Here is a 20,000-nt window from a genome sequence, read left to right as displayed (position 1 = left end):
CATCCGACCATTAGGCGTGGATTTTTTAAAGATTTTTTTCAAAGAACCATACGACCATTAGACCTGATTTTTTTAAGAATCGTCCCTTCATACGATTTCATTCATCGATATATGGCCTTTAATCGTTCAATAAAAAATCTATTGATATTTGTTTTTTTCAAGTATTCGCATTTTATTAGCCCATCAAAGACCAGCTGTGACATAAATATTGACTTTATGGAAAATAAAAAAAAATACCAGAATATGACACGTCATTTTAATACATAAATCCATTAACAGTAAAATAACACAAATACACATAAAGATTAAACACATAATATTTTTTTGTCCCATTATCTTTTTCCTTTAATCATCCAATATCACCAAAGAGGATAATAAAAAATAGATATTCAACCCTTCCTTTGGTTACAAAGTGGTGTATGGACATCATTGCCATCGACTTGATCGAGTAGCACCAGTTCATAAATAACCAATGTACCGGCCATCTATAAAATATAACAAATATGAAAAAGGGAAAAACAACATATTATTGACAACACGATGAAAGGATATATCCAGGATATTGGAATACATTTGTATGTGTGTGTGTGTTTTTTTAATACTTACAGCCAACATCAGACGACGGGTAAGGAAAAAGAAACCTTTGCCACTCAAGGCTATCAAATCGGATATAATTATTTCATTGAGTCGTTTGAGCTGTAAATATAAAATAAGGGGAAAAGGGAGATATTCAAAATTTATTTAAAAATCTAAGCCTTTAAAAGGTCCTTGAAAAAATAATTTAAAAATAAACGCTTATGGCTATAACTTAAAAATAATTTAAGAAAGTCACAGGTAAATAAGGTCTATAAGAAATTTTGTTTAATAATCCAATCTTATTTAGAATCCCGAAAAAATATTAAAAAAATCCTTCTACAACTATTTAAGGTCCTTGAAAGCAAAAAATTAATTAAAAATCTTGAAGAAATTAATTAATTTATTAATTTTAGTAAGTTTTGTCAATCGGCCTAGGTATGGGTCTTAAGTGCACCATTTACTTAAAAACGGACGAAAGAATATATAAGCTATATGTAAATATTGGAGCTATATATAAATCTGAACCGATTTTCTCGACACTTGGCACACGTCATTCTGGGCCTAATTCAGTACTCTATGTCAAATTTCGTCCAAATCAAAAGATATATAGGGACTTTGGTGCAACATTTACCTTAAATCGGACGAAAATATATATGGAAGCTATATCTAAATCTGAACCGATTTTCAAGAAATTTTACACACATCATTTTAGTCTCAATTCTGGACGCTATGCCAAATTTCGTGCAAATCGAAAGATATATAGGGACTTTGGTACACCATTTACCTTAAATCGGACGGAAATATGTATAGGAGCTATATATAAATCTGGACCGATTTTCAGGAAAATTAAAACACATCATTCTAGACCTAATTTAATACGCCGTACCAAATTTCGTCCAAATCAAAAGATATATAGGGATTTTGGCACACCATTTACATTAAATCGGACGAAAATATATATTGGAGCTATATCTAAATCTGAACCGATTTTTAAAAAAATTTACCCACATCATTTTAGTCTCAATTCTGGACGACATGCCAAATTTGTGCAAATCGAAAGATATATAGGACATTGGCACACCATTTACATTAAATCGGTCGAACATATATATGGGAGCTATATCTAAATCTGAACCGAATTTCAAGAAATTTTACACACATCATTCTAGTCAAAATTCAGTACGCTATGCCAAATTTCGTGCAAATCGAATGATATATAGGGACTTTGGTGAACCATTTACATTAAATCGGTCGAAAATATATATGGGGGCTATAACTAAATCTGAACCGATTTTCAAAAAAAATTACACACATCATTTTAGTCTCAATTCTGGACGCCATGCCAAATTTCGTGCAAATCGAATGATATTTAGGGACTTTGGTGCACCATTTACATTAAATCGGACGAAAGTATATACGGGAGCTATATCTAAATCTAAACCGATTTTTCCCAATTTCAATAGGGGTTCGTCCTTGGGCCAAATAAATGAGCTGTGCCAAATTTCATCCATTTCGAATCAAAATTGCGACCTGTACTTTGTTTACAAATGGACAGACAGACAGACCGTTGGACGGACATGCATAAATCGACTTAAAAAGTGATTCTATGCATATGAGCCATGTGTCTATCTCGTTTCCTTTTGCCTGTTACAAACATATGCACAAAGTCATAATACCCTGTACCACAGTGTGGTGACGATTATAACAGCACACGCCCACATAATTTCCTTAAAAATAAATGTATGTTAACCTTGAAAAAAATATTTTAAAAAAATCTTCTCATATTCAATTCCCCCTATATTTACCTCCAAACACCAATGAGCCGTGGGTATTTCATAAATTGTACTCAATATGCCATAAGCTGTTTCATTTATCGCCGCCGCTGACCACATCATATAGAAGGTACGCACCGCCACATGCAGCAGGGAAAACCAAAAATATATTTCACTCATGAAATTATCACGATAGCTGAAAAGACAAAAAACAACAACAAAGAATCACCAAAAACAAAATTATTGAGGTAGGCAATTTGGTCCACTTATTACTCGGTTCAGTGGTCACATTTGATGCATTTTATTTATGAAGACCCAAACAACCATTACCCCGACTTACAGAAATGCATGAAACGTCTGGACGGCCAAAAAATATAAATTCTGGGCACACGACAGCATCACCAAACCGGACAAATCCGTATCGTAGAGCCACAGTAAATCTGTCAAGGCCAGGAAATCTTTGCGAACACCCAGCCAAAAGTCATTTGACATATGCTGTCAAATGTGTGATGGAGAGGGGAGAGGAGATAAAATAAACAGAAAAAATTATGGGGGGAAGGAAAATGTTAGTGACTGAAATATTAAGGAGATATCTGCTCACGCACACACACACACGTCCATACTCACTTTCTTTTGATGACACTGCACGTGCCATTTGAATTGATTGAAACGTAACGCCAAACTCTGCGATACCAGAATCAAGAAAATATCCACAAAATTCCATATGAAGGTCATCGATATGGTTATCCACTGGGAACAGAAGGGGAAATAGGGAAATGAAAAAAAAACGGAAAATATATATGAGGGTTGATAAGGTAATAATGCTTTTGGACATATTTTATAGTTAGAAGTCTCCAGGGAGAGGTCTTCTTAAGGAGGTCCTTAAAAATCTTCCATAAAAAATTAGTTTTTTGTAGCACTCTAGATGTCTTTTTAGACCTCTCCTCAAGCCTTAGGACCTTCCGGAGATCGTGTTTAGCTGTAGTATTTTATGAAGGTCTCAAGAGAACTCTTATATGTAATACCTCCCAAGACCTCCATCACCTCGCCCTTACCTGCAATAGTGGCACCAGCCATACCGTATATTCGATCAGTGAGAAGAATTGTAAACGTTCCCGCATATAATAGTTTTTCCAAAAGCCCACAGTTAAGTTACACTCCTTGATTTGCAGATGATTGCTATAAATGCCACTGCCCACATAGCACATGTGTTCCACTGGCTCCAGAAATAACAACAACAAAAATCCCAAAACAACAACACAAATAAAATCGACACAATTCAAGCCAGAAACATTTGAACATACCCACCGAACCCACCAAGAAGAGAGTACCTGTCACTCGTATCCGTTGACTTAACATTCGTGATTCCGGACAGGCGGCATAGGGTGGCCGCAAAAAGATCACTTCGAGACGTCGTGTGGTCTTAATCAAATTTGGCCACTTACGTGATAGCCACAGGAAAACAATGAAGCCGGTAAGGCATTCGATGCTAAAGCTTAAGGGCCCTACAAAGTGAAGAAGCAACAAATATTAAATACTTGTTTATCCTCCAGTCCAAAATATTATATACATATGTACGTTCATGTGTGTGTTACCTGTTGTTGTCAGCATTATACCCATTTCTGTTACCACCTTCAGCGAGAGAAACAAATCCATGGTGGCGAAGAGGCACAGGGTGAGTGTCACCAACACGGGCAAGCTACACCATCTGAAGCGTACCAGAGCGACATCAGCCTTTGGCCATACCCCCAATACCGGCATGGTGCCAAAGATACGTGACAACACCAAGACTGAAAAAGAGCAGAAAATGCAAGATGAAGGGGGGTTGGGGAAACTTAAAAAAATCACTGGAGTCACAAAAATGGCACAGAATTTATTTTTGGGAAAATAAATTCCATTTCAGGGAAGCACAAAATCTATGTGTGTATGTGACATTGTTGGAGGGTGTTTTTATATATCCGTAGGGGGAGTAAATGGTTTTTGGGAATAAATGACTTAAGCTAAAATGTCAGATGGTTCTTGGAAAAACAATTCGTTAAAAACTCCATACTAAGGGCCAGCTGATTTTCGAGAAAAAAATAACAAAAATCAAGCCAAGTGGCCAGATGATTATTTAAAAAAATTCTTTAAAAAATCCATGCCTAAAGGCCAGATGGTTCCTTGAAAAAAATCCTTAAAAATCCACGCCTAAAGGCCAAAGGTTCCTTGAAAAAATTCTTTAAAAAATCCACGCCTAATGGCCAGATGGTTACTTGAAAAAATTCTTTAAAAAATCCACGCCTAATGGCCAGATGGTTCCTTGAAAAAATTCTTTAAAATATCCACGCCTAATGACCAGATGGTTCCTTGAAAAAATTCTTTAAAAAATCCACGCCTAATGGCCAGATGGTTCCTCGAAAAAATTCTTTAAAAAATCCACGCCTAATGGCCAAATGGTTCCTTGAAAAAATTCTTTAAAAAATCCACGCCTAATGGCCAGATGCTTCCTTGAAAAAATTCTTTAAAAAATCCACGCATAAAGGCCAGATGGTTTCTTGAAAAAATTCCTTAAAAATCTACGCCTAAAGGCCAAAGGTTATTCGAAAAAAAATTCTTCAAAATATCCACACATAAAGGCCAGATGGTTCCTTGAAAAAATTCTTTAAAAAATCCACGCCTAATGGCCAGATGGTTCCTTGAAAAAATTCTTTAAAAAATCCACGCCTAATGGCCAGATGGTTCCTTGAAAAAATTCTTTAAAAAATCCACGCCTAATGGCCAGATGGTTCCTTGAAAAAATTCTTTAAAAAATCCACGCCTAATGGCCAGATGCTTCCTTGAAAAAATTCTTTAAAAAATCCACGCCTAATGGCCAGATGGTTATTTGAAAAAATTCTTTAAAAAATCCACGCCTAATGGTCGGATGGTTATTTGAAAAAAATCTTTAAAAAATCCACGCCTAATGGCCAGATGGTTATTTGAAAAAATTCTTTAAAAAATCCACGCCTAATGGTCGGATGGTTCTTTGAAAAAAATCTTTAAAAAATCCACGCCTAAGGAAAAGATGGTTCCTTGAAAATATTATTTAAAAAATCCACGCCTAATGGCCAGATGGTTCCTTGAAAAAATTCTTTAAAAAATCCACGCCTAATGGCCAGGCTTAATGAAAAGATGGCTATTTGAAAAAAATTCTTTAAAAAATCCACGCCTAATGAAAAGATGGTTATTTGAAAAAATTCTTTAAAAAATCCACGCCTAATGAAAAGATGGTTATTTGAAAAAAATTCTTTAAAAAATCCGCGCCTAATGACCAGATGGTTATTTGAAAATTTTTTTTAAAAAATGTACACCTAATGCTCTGATATTATTAAAAAAAGTAAAAATCCACTTAAAACTAATTCTTTGTTTTCGTGTCCTCCTCTTCGCTCACCCACTTACATGGTCCCAAGGCATGATGTAAAGTATTTCGAACACTTTTGGTGTTACGTTCATCATAGGACTGCACTTTAACTTGCACCATGTGGTCGGCGTATTCAATTTCTGATCTGATGTGTTCTAGGTTTTTTTACACACACACACACACACACACACACGAATATAACAGTTTTATTTTGTAATTGCAAATAGTTCTCCAGTTACAGAGTTTTTTCGTTCGGGTTTTTTGGTTTTAATTTCCCCAAACTGTTCTCGACAGTAGCTGCAACGTTCCTGCGAATGCCAGAGTTTAGAATTTTATCTACTTGTCCATTTTTTGTTTCCAACTGAATGTTTCAAGTAGGAATTTAAATACCATGCATTCGGTTCTTGTTGAAAAATAAATGTTTATTAAATTAAGATAGAGATCTGATGTAGTGGCAGACATTTCAAAAAAGGGTGATTACCTTTGGAAAGATCTATTTAGTTATCTACCAAAAAAGGTCAAATAAGTATGGGTTTGTATAGGAAATTTTTGGAAGGTTTACCTGACGCAAAGCAAACCATTATTCGACATTTAGCTTTGGATTTTTGAAATAATTTTTTCCCAAGAATCATCCTAACGTGAATATTTTTAGGATATTTTTCAAAGAAGCATCCGAACATAATGCATGAAGTTTTTAATATTTTTTTTAAAGAACCATCGGATCATAAGGCTTAGATCTTTTTTAAGGAACATTAAGATTTTTTTTCAAAAAACCATCTGACCATTAGACGTGGATTTTTTAAAGAATTTATTCAAGAAACCATCCGGTTTTTAGACTAGGACTCTTTAAAGATTTTTTCAAGGAACCATTCGGCCTTTAGGCTTGGACTCTTTAACGATTTTTTTCAAAGAGCCATCCGGTCTTTAGACATGGACTTTTAAAAAGATTTTTTTCAAGAATATTTTGAAAGAACCATCCAACCATTAGGCCTGGATTTGTTAAAGATTTTTTTTCAATGAGCCAACCGGCCTTTTGGTGTGGATTTTTCAAAAAAAAAATCAATGAATCATCCGGGCTTTATGCGTGGACTTTTTAAATATTTTTTTTCAAGGAACCATACGGCCTTTAGGCTTGGACTCTTTAAAGAATTTTTTTAAGGAACCATCCGACCTTTAGGTGTGGACTTTTTAAAGATTTTTTTTCAAGTAACCATCCGGCCTTTAGGCGTGGACTTTTTGAAGAATTTTTTCGAGGAACCACCCGGTCTTTAGAATTGGAATCTTTAAAGATTTGTTTCAAGGAACCATCCGGTCTTTAGACGTGGACTTTTTAAATAATTTTTTCAATGAGCCATCCGGCCTTTAGCCGTGGACTTTTTAAAAAAAAAATTTCAAGGAACCATCCAGCCTTTTGTCCTGGACTTCTTAAAGAATTTTTTCAAGGAACCACCCGGTCTTTAGAATTGGAATATTTCAAGATTTGTTTAAAGAAACCATCCGGTCTTTAGACGTGGACTTTTAAAAAGATTTTTTTCAAGGAACCATCCGGCCTTTAGGCGTGGACTTTTTAAAGAATTTTTTCAAGGAACCATCCGGCCTTTTGGCGTGGACTTTTTAAAGAATTTTTTAAGAAACCATCCGGCCTTTAGGCGTGGACTTTTTAAAGAATTTCTTCTAGGAACCATTCGGTCTTTAACCGTGGACTTTTTAAAGATTTTTTTCAATAAAACATCCGGATCATTAGACATGGCTTTTAATTCTATGAACCATCCGACCCTTTGGCGTGGATTTTTTAAAGAATGTTTTCAAATAAATTCCCGCATATTAAGATTTTTTCAAAGGACCATTCTACTATTAGGCGATTTTTTTAAAGAATCACCCGTACATTAGGATTTATTTTAAAATTGTTTTTCAATGAACTATCAGACCATTGAGCGTGGATTTTTTAATAAAGTTTTCCAGCGACCATTGGAACACAAGGTGTATATTATTTTCTAGAAAACATCGCATCACTAAGCTAGGATATGTTCCAAATTATTTTTCAAAGTATTTTTCGAATGTGTCTCATCACCCCATTTCAATTTTTTTGGTCTGCCTTCGGTTTTACTAATCAAATTCACCGGTTGTCCACGTTTCATGGTCATTGATACACAAGCACACACACATGCACTCTTCCTTATATATTTGACCAGCTTGCATGACTTGATTAATGGGATATGTCGTTTTTGTTGTTGGTTTTTTTTACCTGTGGAGTTTGTAAACTTTAACTGCCGTCACTGATATGTATCTGGTGTCTGTAACATCAACACCCTCCCATAATAGGTACGCTGTGTGTGTGTATGTGTATGCGATGGTCTGTTGTGATTGTTATCCTTTCGAATTGAATTCTGTTCAGTAAAGAATTTAATTTCTTGTGCGTATTTTTTTCTTAATGAAGGTGTAAACATTTAGTTTTTAAATGGAGCTTTGGTTTGGAGTTACAGGACAGGCGTACTCAGGGACACAGTTTTAAATGTGAATAATTAAAAAAAATAGTAAAGAAGGAAATTTCAAAATTTCCATGGTAAAAAAATAACAATTCCCAAAATTATGATCTAGAAAATTTCGAAGACTCTGGAATATCGATTCAGCTTTTAAAACATTTTATACAAATTCAAAAAAAAAGAATTTAAATTTTCACAATTGTCAAATATTTACATGCATTTAATGTCAGCCAATTCGAAGGCCATACTTGGTACTTTAATATTTAACATCTTGCCCTCCCCCAATTTAAACCATTTCACTCAACTGCAATGGAACCAGAAATGCAAATTACATCACTGATTGGAAATTTCCTATTTCCCACAAAGACATTAACATATTTGAATCTCCAAACCTTTTATAACATTTCTTAAATGAACTTAGAAATGTATGTAAATTGTGTGGTCTTTAGAAAATGCAAATTTTCATCTCACCTGTCCAAATGCATGACACAATTTTCCCATACGTAACTTAATTGCAAGAATTCAGTTGTTCACATTAAACTGATTTTTGGTTTATTTGTCAATACGAACATATTCGGAGAATATGTACAAAGAGTCAGGGATAATATTATTTTGAAAAACGAAGATGGTTCCTTGAAAAAAAAAATTAAAACAGACCCACGCCTAGTGGTCGGATGGTTCCTTGAAAAAAATTTAAAACAGATCCACGCCTAGTGGTCGGATGGTTCCTTGAAAAAAAATTAAAAGAGATCCACGCCTAGTCGTCGGATGGTTTTTTTGAAAAATTCTAAAACAAATCCACGCCTAATTGTCCGGTGGTTCTTTGAAAAAATTCGTTAAAAAATCCAAGCCTAATGGTCGGATGGTTCCTTTGAAGAAAATCGTTAAAAAATCCACGCCTAATGGTCCGATGATTCTTTGGAAAAATTCTTTAAAAAATCCACGCCTAATGGTCCGACGATTCTTTGGAAAATTTATAAAAAAAATCCTCGCCTAATGGTCCGACGATTCTTTGGAAAATTTATAAAAAAAATCCTCGCCTAATGGTCCGACGATTCTTTGGAAAATTTATTTAAAAAATCCTCGCCTAATGGTCCGACGATTCTTTGGAAAATTTATTTAAAAAATCCACGCCTAATGGTCCGATGATTCTTTGGAAAAGTTATTTAAAAAATCCACGCCTAATGGTCCGATGATTCTTTGGAAAAGTTATTTAAAAAATCCACGCCTAATGGTCCGATGATTCTTTGGAAAAGTTATTTAAAAAATCCACGCCTAATGGTCCGATGATTCTTTGGAAAAGTTATTTAAAAAATCCACGCCTAATGGTCCGATGATTCTTTGGAAAAGTTATTTAAAAAATCCACGCCTAATGGTCCGATGATTCTTTGGAAAAGTTATTTAAAAAATCCACGCCTAATGGTCCGATGATTCTTTGGAAAAGTTATTTAAAAAATCCACGCCTAATGGTCCGATGATTCTTTGGAAAAGTTATTTAAAAAATCCACGCCTAATGGTCAGATGATTCTTTGGAAAAGTTATTTAAAAAATCCACGCCTAATGGTCCGATGATTCTTTGGAAAAGTTATTTAAAAAATCCACGCCTAATGGTCCGATGATTCTTTGGAAAAGTTATTTAAAAAATCCACGCCTAATGGTCCGATGATTCTTTGGAAAAGTTATTTAAAAAATCCACGCCTAATGGTCCGATGATTCTTTGGAAAAGTTATTTAAAAAATCCACGCCTAATGGTCCGATGATTCTTTGGAAAAGTTATTTAAAAAATCCACGCCTAATGGTCCGATGATTCTTTGGAAAAGTTATTTAAAAAATCCACGCCTAATGGTCCGATGATTCTTTGGAAATAAAAATTCTCTAAAATATCGACGCCTAATGGTCCGATGATTCTTTGGAAAATTTCTTTACAAAATCCACGCCTAATGGTCCGATGATTCTTTGGAAAATTTATTTAAAAAATCCACGCCTAATGGTCGGATGGTTCTTTGAAAAAGATATTTAAAAAATCCACGCCTATGGTTCGGATGGTTCTTTGAAAAAATTCTTTAAAAAATCCACGCCTAATGGTCGGATGATTCTTTGAAAAAATTGTTTAAAAAATCCACGCCTAATGGTCGGATGATTCTTTGAAAAAATTGTTTAAAAAATCCACGCCTAATGGTCGGATGATTCTTTGAAAAAATTGTTTAAAAAATCCACGCCTAATGGTCGGATGATTCTTTGAAAAAATTGTTTAAAAAATCCACGCCTAATGGTCGGATGATTCTTTGAAAAAATTGTTTAAAAAATCCACGCCTAATGGTCGGATGGTTCTTTGAAAAATATTCTTTAAAAAATCCACGCCTAATGGTCGGATGATTCTTTGAAAAAAAAAAATCCACGCTTTAAAAAATCACGCCTATGGTCGGATGGTTCTTTGAAAAAAAAAATCTTTTAAAAATATTCTTTAAAAACTCCAGACCTAATGTTCCGGTGTTCCTTAGAACATTTTCTTTAAACAATTATGTTCCTTTGAAGAAAAATATTTAAAACTTGCAATTTAATGGCTCGTCTAGACCCTCTCTATTTACTTCAGATACTTCATACTAGCCTCGTGTTTTGAATCCTTTCATTTTATGTCCATTTCCTGAGAATGGCCTTCTTTGCAGTTTTATTACTTCTTCGTCTTGGCTGTCGTTATGGTGATTTCATTTGAAAAGTTTTTCAAGAAAGCAAAGCATCCCAATACCACAAAACATTTATTTCAAACATTTGTTCTCTGATTTCGATGTCCGTCAGATGCCAGGTGAAGGATGGGTTGAAAGTTTTGACCTGCACAAATGATTGCCTTGACTCAATAAAAATTAAATTTCATTATTGGAAGCCATTAGAAATCATCAGTAGCCATGTTGAGAGAAAGAGAGAGAGGCAAAGAGCGAGAGAGAGAGACCATCTAAGTGAACAGCAAAACATCTGGTAAGCCTTTTGTAAATATTTATTTGACTGAAAGGAATCCGAAGTGTTAAAGGACCACAACAATTTCTGTTCGAATATTGACACTTGACAGATGTGTAAAATTATTGTTGTCAATATCTCCTTGCCACATCGATTGTGCAACAATCGTGTGTTTGTGTGTGTGCTGGTGTGTAGGCTGTTGTTAGCTATTTGGTCAAGTAGCAATAATTGCTACAGCTTTTCAATGATGCTGCTGTTGTTGCTCTTGTTGTTGTTATTGTTACTGTGGTTGTTGTTGTCGTTGAGAATTACCAAAGTTGTCGTTATTGACTTTTATTTGATATTGGTTTTAATTAAAAATTTATGCCATTATGCTAAAATACAATTATGAGCATTTCTTTGGGTTATTCAAGTGTTATTGTGGTTGTTGTTGTTGCAATATGAATGTCAAAATGTAAATAGTTGACAGTTAGAATGTAATCGAAATGCGTCACAGTTATTCTGATGGCACACGTGTATGGGAAAATTTGTATTTATAATTTTTTTAGAAACATCCGACCATTTGGGGTGGATATCTTAAAGAATTTCTTCAAAGTACCTTTCGATCGTTAAGCGTGGAAAAAATCAAAGAACCATCCGAACCATTAGGCGTGGATTTTTTAAAAATTTTTTTCAAAGAACCATTCGACCATTAGGCGGGGATTATTTAAAGATTTTTTTCAAAGAACCATCCGACCAGTAGGCGTGGATTTTTTAAAAATTTTTTTCAAAGAACCATCCGACCATTAGGCGTGGATTTTTTAAAGATTTTTTTCAAAGAACCATCCGACCATTAGGCGTGGATTTTTTAAAGATTTTTTTTCAAAGAACCATCCGACCATTAGGCGTGGATTATTTAAAGATTTTTTTCAAAGAACCATCCGACCAGTAGGCGTGGATTTTTTAAAGATTTTTTTTCAAAGAACCATCCGACCATTAGGCGTAGATTTTTTAAAGATTTTTTTCAAAGAACCATCCGACCATTAGGAGTGGATTTTTAAAGATTTTTTTTCAAAGAACCATCTTTTCATTAGGCGTGGATTTTTTAAAGAATTTCTTAAAAGAACCATCCGAAACATTAGGCGTGGATTTTTTAAAGAATTTCTTCAAAGAACCATCCGAAACATTAGGCGTGGATTTTTTAAAGAATTTTTAACCATCCGAAACATTAGGCGTGGATTTTTTAAAGAATTTTTTCAAAGAACCAACAACAGAGGAGTGGATTTTTTAAAGAATATTTTTTGAGGAGCTATCATGGGTGTGGATTTTTTAAAGAATTTTTTCATGGACCAACATTAGGCGTGGATTTTTTAAAAAATTTTTTCATGGAACATTAGGCGTGGATCCGAAACATTAGGCGTGGATTTTTTAAAATATTTTTTCATGGACCAACATTAGGCGTGGATTTTTTAAAAATATTTTTTCATGGACCAACATTAGGCGTGGATTTTTTAAAAATATTTTTTCATGGACCAACATTAGGCGTGGATTTTTTAAAAATATTTTTTCATGGACCAACATTAGGCGTGGATTTTTAAAAAAAAATTTTAATGGATCAACATTAGGCGTGGATTTTTAAAAAAAAATTTAATGGATCAACATTAGGCGTGGATTTTTTAAAAATATTTTTTCATGGACCAACATTAGGCGTGGATTTTTTAAAGAATTTTTTTCAAAGGACCATCCGAAACATTAGGCGTGGATTTTTTAAAGAATTTTTCAAAGAACCATCCGAAACATTAGGCGTGGATTTTTTAAAGAATTTCTTCAAAGAACCATCCGAAACATTAGGCGTGGATTTTTTAAAGAATATTTTTTCAAAGAACCATCCGAAACATTAGGCGTGGATTTTTTAAAAATTTTTTCAAAGAACAACATTAGGCGTGGATTTTTTAAAAATATTTTTTCAAAGAACCATTTTGGATTTTTTAAAGAATTTCTTAAAAGCCATCCCATTGTCAGAAGGCGTGGATTTTTTAAAGAATTTCTTAAAAGCCATCCCATTGTCAGAAGGCGTGGATTTTTTAAAGAATTTCTTCAAAGAACCATCCGAAACATTAGGCGTGGATTTTTTAAAGAATTTCTTCAAAGAACCATCCGAAACATTAGGCGTGGATTTTTTAAAGAATTTCTTCAAAGAACCATCCGAAACATTAGGCGTGGATTTTTTAAAGAATTTCTTCAAAGAACCATCCGAAACATTAGGCGTGGATTTTTTAAAGAATTTCTTCAAAGAACCATCCGAAACATTAGGCGTGGATTTTTTAAAGAATTTCTTCAAAGAACCATCCGAAACATTAGGCGTGGATTTTTTAAAGACTTTGTCCTTTGTGGTTCATCATGGTGTATGATTTACATTTCCTAAATTAAATATTGCTCATACGCTCCCTTTGCCGTACTAAGCTCGTGTATGTAAACAAAGAAATTAATAAATCTTTTCCATGTAGTTTATTAACATTTAAATACATTTGTTTAATATTTTTGTTATCGTTAGGAATAATTTATTTAACGTCCTCAAAAATTATTACTTCCATTATAGCTTTAAATTAAGGAAATTTGTTCGGCAGCAGCAGCAGTCTCAGCTAGTGGTTCCTCAAAACGCTCATAATGTTTGCAATAATTTGTCACTTGTTTAATGGCGCCCTCATTAATAACATTGGATACCATCAGCTGATAAGTGACAACAGTGCTGGCCATCTATAAGCAATTTGCAATTTTTTGCACATCATCATCGTCGTCGTTAGCAGCAGAGATGTTGCAGGTCAACACAAATTTGTCAAAAGAAAGAAAAACAAACGAGAAAGCTTCATTAATTAAAATAAGCTGAGGTACAAAAACATCATCGAATATAAATTGTCATTACAGCCAAAATTAGTTTGCGAGTCAATGTAAAGAGACCGGCTGCCGTGAAAGCTGTTACATCCACCGATAGTTGTTGGCTAAAGCGTTGAGTCTTCAAAGGAGATTACAGCACATCAACAACCATCCAAGGGACCAACAATGAAAAACAAAATCCATTTTTAATAACCATTGAATAATGATGAAAAAAAAGAAACTCCCACCCACCTCTGTACACCAGGACCGGGATGGTACATCACGCAAACAGATGATTATCTTCTTCGTATACTCGTCCAGCATTGAGGCCAAAGAAAATGTTACAATCGTTCGGAAAATATTGTAAAGCAACGAGAACCAGAAAGCCATTTCAGCAACCCAATCTACACCAATGTTGCTGTAAAAGAAGAAGAAGAAGAAACAACAAGAACAGAAAAATGCCAAAGGACATGCATTTTGTAAACAGGAATCTAGATTTACAAGCAATGTCCTCATGGCCCAAGGATATAATGTACTTACCTAAAACTGTTAAATAATTGACAACAAATAAAGTACATATTGTTGGCACCTGACAGCAAAATCAGTGCGGACATTTCTTTGTTGAGACTGCGAAGAAGTTTTTTCACCAGCAGATAATGTTCTCGGGTTTCCAGCCAGAAGATTGAGGGCATGGGCTGAATAAAACAAGAAAACTTTTAGGGACCATTTACATTAAATCGGTCGAAAATATATATGGAAGCTATATCTAAATCTGAACCGATTTTCGCGAAACTAGGCAGACGTCACATCAGGTTCAATTCAGAATGCCATGCCAAATTTCGTGCAAATCGAAAGATATATAGGGACTTTGGTGCACAATTTACATAAAATCGGACGAAACTATATATGGGAGCTATATATAAATCCGAACCGATTTTCACGAAACTTGGCAAACATCACTCTAGACTCAATTCAGTATGTTATGCCAAATTTCGGGCAAATCGAAAGATATGTAAGGACTTTGGTGCATCATTTACATAAAATCGGACGGAACTATATATGTGAGCTATATCTAAATCTGAACAGATTTTCACGAAACATGGCAGACATAATTCTACGATCATTTCAGTACGTTATGCCAAATTTCGTGCAAATCGAAAGATATATAGGGACTTTGGTGCACCATTTACATTAAATCGGACGAATCTATGTATGGGAGCTATATCTAAATCCGAACCGATTTTCACGAAACTTGGCAAATATCATTCTAGGCTCAATTCAGCGTGTTGTGCCAAATTTCGTGCAAATCGAATGATATATAGGGACTTTGGTGCACCATTTACATAAAATCGGACGAATCTATGTATGGGAGCTATATCTAAATCTGAAATGATTTTTACGAAACTTGGCAGACATTACTCTAGGCTCAATTCAATATGTTATGCCAAATTTCGTGCAAATCAAAAGATATATAGGTACTTTGGTGCACAATTTACATTAAATCGGATGAAACTATATATGGAGCTTATATCTAAATCCGAACCGATTTTCACGAATCTTGGCAGACATCACTCTAGGCTCAATTCAGTACGTTATGCCAAATTTCGTGCAAATCGAATGATATATAGGGACTTTGGTGCACAATTTACATAAAATCGGTCGAAACTATATATGGAAGCTATATCTAAATCTGAACCGATTTTCACGAAACTTATCAGCCATCATTGTAGTCTCAATTCAGCACGTTATGTCAAATTTCGTGCAAATCGAAAGATATATAGGGACTTTGGTACACCATTTACATAAAATCGGAAGAAACTATATATGGGGCTATATCTAAATCCGAACCGACTTTCACGAACTTGGCAGACATCAATCGAGGCTCAATTCAGTACGTTATGCCAAATTTCGTGCAAATCGAAAGATATATAGGGACTTTGGTGCACCAATTACATTAAATCGGACGAAACTATATATGGGGGCTATATCTAAATCCGAACCGATTTTCACGAAACTTGGCAGACATCACTCTAGGCTCAATTCAGTACGTTATGCCAAATTTCGTGCAAATCGAAAGATATATAGGGACTTTGATGCACCAATTACATTAAATCGGACGAAACTATATATGGGGGCTATAAATCGGACGAAAATATATATGGGGCTATATATAAATCTGAACCGATTTTCACGAAACTTGGCAGACATTATTCTAGGTTCTAGGTTCAAATCGAAAGATATATAGGGAACGTTTACATTAAATCGGACGAAACTATATATAAGGCTATATCTAAATCCGAACCGGTTTTCACGAAAATTGGCAGACATCAGTCTGGACTCAATTCAGTATGTTATGCCAAATTTCGTTCAGATCGTAAGATATATAGGGACTTTGATGCACCAATTACATTAAATCGGACGAAACTATATATGGGGGCTATATCTAAATCCGAACCGATTTTCACGAAACTTGGCGGACATCACTCTAGTCTCAATTCAGTATGTTATTCCAAATTTCGTTCAGATCGTAAGATATTTAGGGAATTTGGTGCACGATTTACATTAAATCGGACGAAAATATATATGGGGCTATATATAAATCTGAACCGATTTTCACGAAACTTGGCAGACATCACTCTAGGCTCAATTCAGTACGTTATGCCAAATTTCGTGCAAATCGAAAGATATATAGGGACTTTGGTGCACAATTTACATAAAATCGGTCGAAACTATATATGGAAGCTATATCTAAATCTGAACCGGTTTTCACGAAACTTATCAGCCATCATTGTAGTCTCAATTCAGCACGTTATGTCAAATTTCGTGCAAATCGAAATGTATATAGGGACTTTGGTGCACCATTTACATAAAATCGGACGAAACTATATATGGGGGCTATATCTAAATCTGGACCGATTTTCACGAGACTTGGCAGACATCACTGATTTGTTTAAATGTATTTGTTCTTACCTTTCCCTGCACCTGTTTGATGCGCATATATATTTGACGAAATCTAGTCGCCAATCCAATACTGACCAAGGCAATAAAGGCATCGGTAAAATTACGTGGATAGGCCAGTGTTAAATTTAGCCACTAAAATTATAGTTTTTGAATTATTTTTGTTTAAATTTTTTGTTCAATGATCTGCATACCTCCAATACAGGCAATAACCAGACATGAAACGGTATTACCAATCTCAGATGAGGCCTTTCACGGTCATACAATGTTTCCCAATAGCTGACATTGAGATTACATTGGGTACGCTCCAAGTCGGCCTTTTGAAAGAAGTTGAAGACCAATAAACAGTGTTCCGCTGAAAAGTGTAATGATTTGGAAATTTTAAACCCAAAATGGCCTCACACATCACTCACTCAATCCACTGCACATAATAATCAAATACCAGAACCATAGCCAAAATTTCATATTAAAGGTGAAATAATTGGGATAGGGTGACTTAAAGAATATCTCCTCCATCTGACGCCATTGCCTCATAAGACGTGGCCATTTGGCGGACATACGCCAAAAGAAATAATGTTCCAGCAAGCAGACCCAAAATAGGGCAATTGTACCTGTAGAAACGTGTATTTTGATGTAAACTTTTTAAATTAAATTATTTTGCCTGTCAATCTCACCCAATGAATGAAAATTAATTCCTCTCACAAAAATATAATAATTGACCGCCACAAATTCCAATAAATTTAGAATCATAATTAGCGATGCATAGGCCACGGGAAAGCTCAACCATTTGTAGCGTAATTTCGCAATATTTTCGTGATAAACATTTGATATGGGAAATAAGGCGAACACCTGTGAGATAAACAAAACTGAAAAGAGAGGGAGAGAGAGAGAGAGAACAGAAACGGTTTTGTTATTTTCGTTTAAAGGTAAAAGTCCCTATATATATTTCGATTTGCACGAATTTTGGTACAGTGTAATGAATTAGGTCAAGAATGATGTGTGTTAAGTTTCCTGAAAATCGAAAATATATTTTCGTCGGATTTAAGGTGAATGGTGTACCAAAGTCCCTATACATCTTTCGATTTGCACGAAATTTGGCACAGCGTACTAAATAAAGTTAAGGATGATATGTGTTAAGTTTCCTGAAAATCGGTTCAGATTTAGCTATAGCTCCCATATATATTTTCGTCGGATTTAAAGTAAATGGTGTACCAAAGTCCCTATACGTCTTTCGATTTGCACGTAATTTGGCATAACGTACTGAATAAAGTTAAGAATAATATGTGTTAAATTTCGTAAAAATCGGTTCAGATTTAGATACAGCTCCCATGTATATTTTCGTCCGATTTAAGGTAAATAGTGCACCAAAGTTTCTAAATATATTTCGATTTGCATGAAATTTGGCATAACGTACTGAATTGAGCCTAGAATGATGTGTGTTAAGTTTCGTGAAAATTGGCCCAGATTTAGATATAGCTCCCATATATATTTCAGACCGATTTAATGTAAATGGTATACCAAAGTCCCTATATATCAATCGATTTGTACGAAATTTGGCATAGCATACTAAACTAAGTCAAGAATTATGTGTGTTAAGTTTCGTGAAAATCGGTTCAGATATATTTATAGCTCCCATATATATTTTCGTCCGATTTTAAATTTTAAAATGTGCACCAACGACCCAAAGATAGGCCGTTTGCATAACCCGTGTCAAGTTTCGTTGGAATCGGTTCAGCTTTATATATAGCTCCCATATGTAGTTTCGTCCGATTTTAAGTAAATGGTGCACCAAGGACCCTAAATATGTCCGATTACCGTAAAAGTTAGCACAATGAGCTGAAGTTACTGAAGTCCAACTTCTGTAAAGTTTCGTTGAATTCGGTTTAGATCTATATATAGCTCCCATATATATTTCAGTCCGAATTTAAGTGAAAAAGCTAAAAATATTCTCTAAAAATAATTTTAACCAGTGATTAATAAGCGGTCCGATTGATATTTGCTTTCAGTATGTCCGGTCCAAATGAAAAGTTTATTATAGGCTGCAGTATGCCTTGAAAAATACTTTTAAAAAAATCCACGCCTAAAAATAAATTTGAAAATATCCACACCTAAAAATATTCTCGAAAAAATAATTTTAACCAATGACGACCATATGATACCCTACATAACTTCCATGAACATCTGTGGAACCACATTCTGAGCTTGGGCAATATTTCGTGATATTTGCACCCTCTTGACCCACTAGAGATCAACAAATATTACTAATATTCAGTACAGTCCTTCTAATTACTTGTCCAAATTCCCTTCAACGTGGGTTGTTTTGTGATGTTCGGCTTTCAATTGTGGCCTGTACATCGATTCGAAAAAACAGAAAAAATACGTTTTCCGTCCACTTCATCCCAATATTATTATCTGATCATCACCGAAAATTATAGACGTTGTCCTTGACCATACCTGGATCCTCATGGAAAACTTCCAAGCCATCAGCGCTATATTTCCGCCCTCTAGTGTTACTAAATAATATCTAAATACGTAAGCACTTGTAAATATTTAAGTGTAACTCCCACATCCGAGTACATACGACACTATAATTGGTATCAATTTAAAGGTCAACCACTCCTCTTGGGTATACTATTAACTTCTCGGGTCTATGTCCTTCAGGGGTAAATATATACGTTATAGAATACAAATTTTGTCATTTTCACACAAAAGTCAGGGTCCATTTGACACGCTAAATATTGACCGATCTTTATCAAAACAGGCATGCTTATTCTCTGGCCCGATCCCCTTCCCCAAGTACAAATTCGAGAAGTTTGGACCATAATTTCGGCCTCTGGAGCGACCAGAAAAACCGAAAAAATTAAGTATTTGGTCCATTCCATCTTTACCAAAAACAATAGGGGTCCTCATTGAGCCGAACCCATCCTACATTCAAAATTTCGTGAAGATTGGTCCATAGCTGTGGCCTGTACGGACACACATGTCTAGATCGGCTCAGCTAGTCGAGATATGACGGTATATATATGA

At 34.8% G+C, this 20,000-nt stretch overlaps 1 protein-coding gene across 1 annotated transcript in view; it reads right to left on the bottom strand.

Moving 5' to 3' along the window:
- Positions 1-389: 389 nt before the first annotated feature.
- Positions 390-20,000, bottom strand: part of LOC133322503 (uncharacterized) — a 42,194-nt gene continuing 22,583 nt past the window's right edge. Inside the window, exons 21-37 of the mRNA XM_061531491.1 lie at positions 17,648-17,839; positions 17,387-17,584; positions 17,168-17,328; positions 16,986-17,108; positions 14,556-14,710; positions 14,268-14,433; positions 14,065-14,154; positions 13,767-13,898; positions 5,766-5,826; positions 3,944-4,138; positions 3,653-3,853; positions 3,404-3,564; positions 2,976-3,098; positions 2,689-2,843; positions 2,382-2,544; positions 607-696; positions 390-485 (exon numbers count right to left, since the gene is read on the bottom strand). Of these exons, the coding sequence (XP_061387475.1) occupies positions 390-485; positions 607-696; positions 2,382-2,544; positions 2,689-2,843; positions 2,976-3,098; positions 3,404-3,564; positions 3,653-3,853; positions 3,944-4,138; positions 5,766-5,826; positions 13,767-13,898; positions 14,065-14,154; positions 14,268-14,433; positions 14,556-14,710; positions 16,986-17,108; positions 17,168-17,328; positions 17,387-17,584; positions 17,648-17,839 (2,462 nt within the window). The remainder of the gene's footprint in view (positions 486-606; positions 697-2,381; positions 2,545-2,688; positions 2,844-2,975; positions 3,099-3,403; positions 3,565-3,652; positions 3,854-3,943; positions 4,139-5,765; positions 5,827-13,766; positions 13,899-14,064; positions 14,155-14,267; positions 14,434-14,555; positions 14,711-16,985; positions 17,109-17,167; positions 17,329-17,386; positions 17,585-17,647; positions 17,840-20,000) is intronic.

The sequence above is a fragment of the Musca vetustissima genome, unplaced genomic scaffold, assembly GCF_032173495.1.
Source record: "Musca vetustissima isolate MV318-11 ecotype Yass unplaced genomic scaffold, APGP_CSIRO_Mvet_v1 utg451, whole genome shotgun sequence".
NCBI lineage: Eukaryota > Metazoa > Arthropoda > Insecta > Diptera > Muscidae > Musca > Musca vetustissima.
Note: the sequence above shows the minus strand (reverse complement) of the source record. Positions and strands in the feature narration are given on the sequence as shown.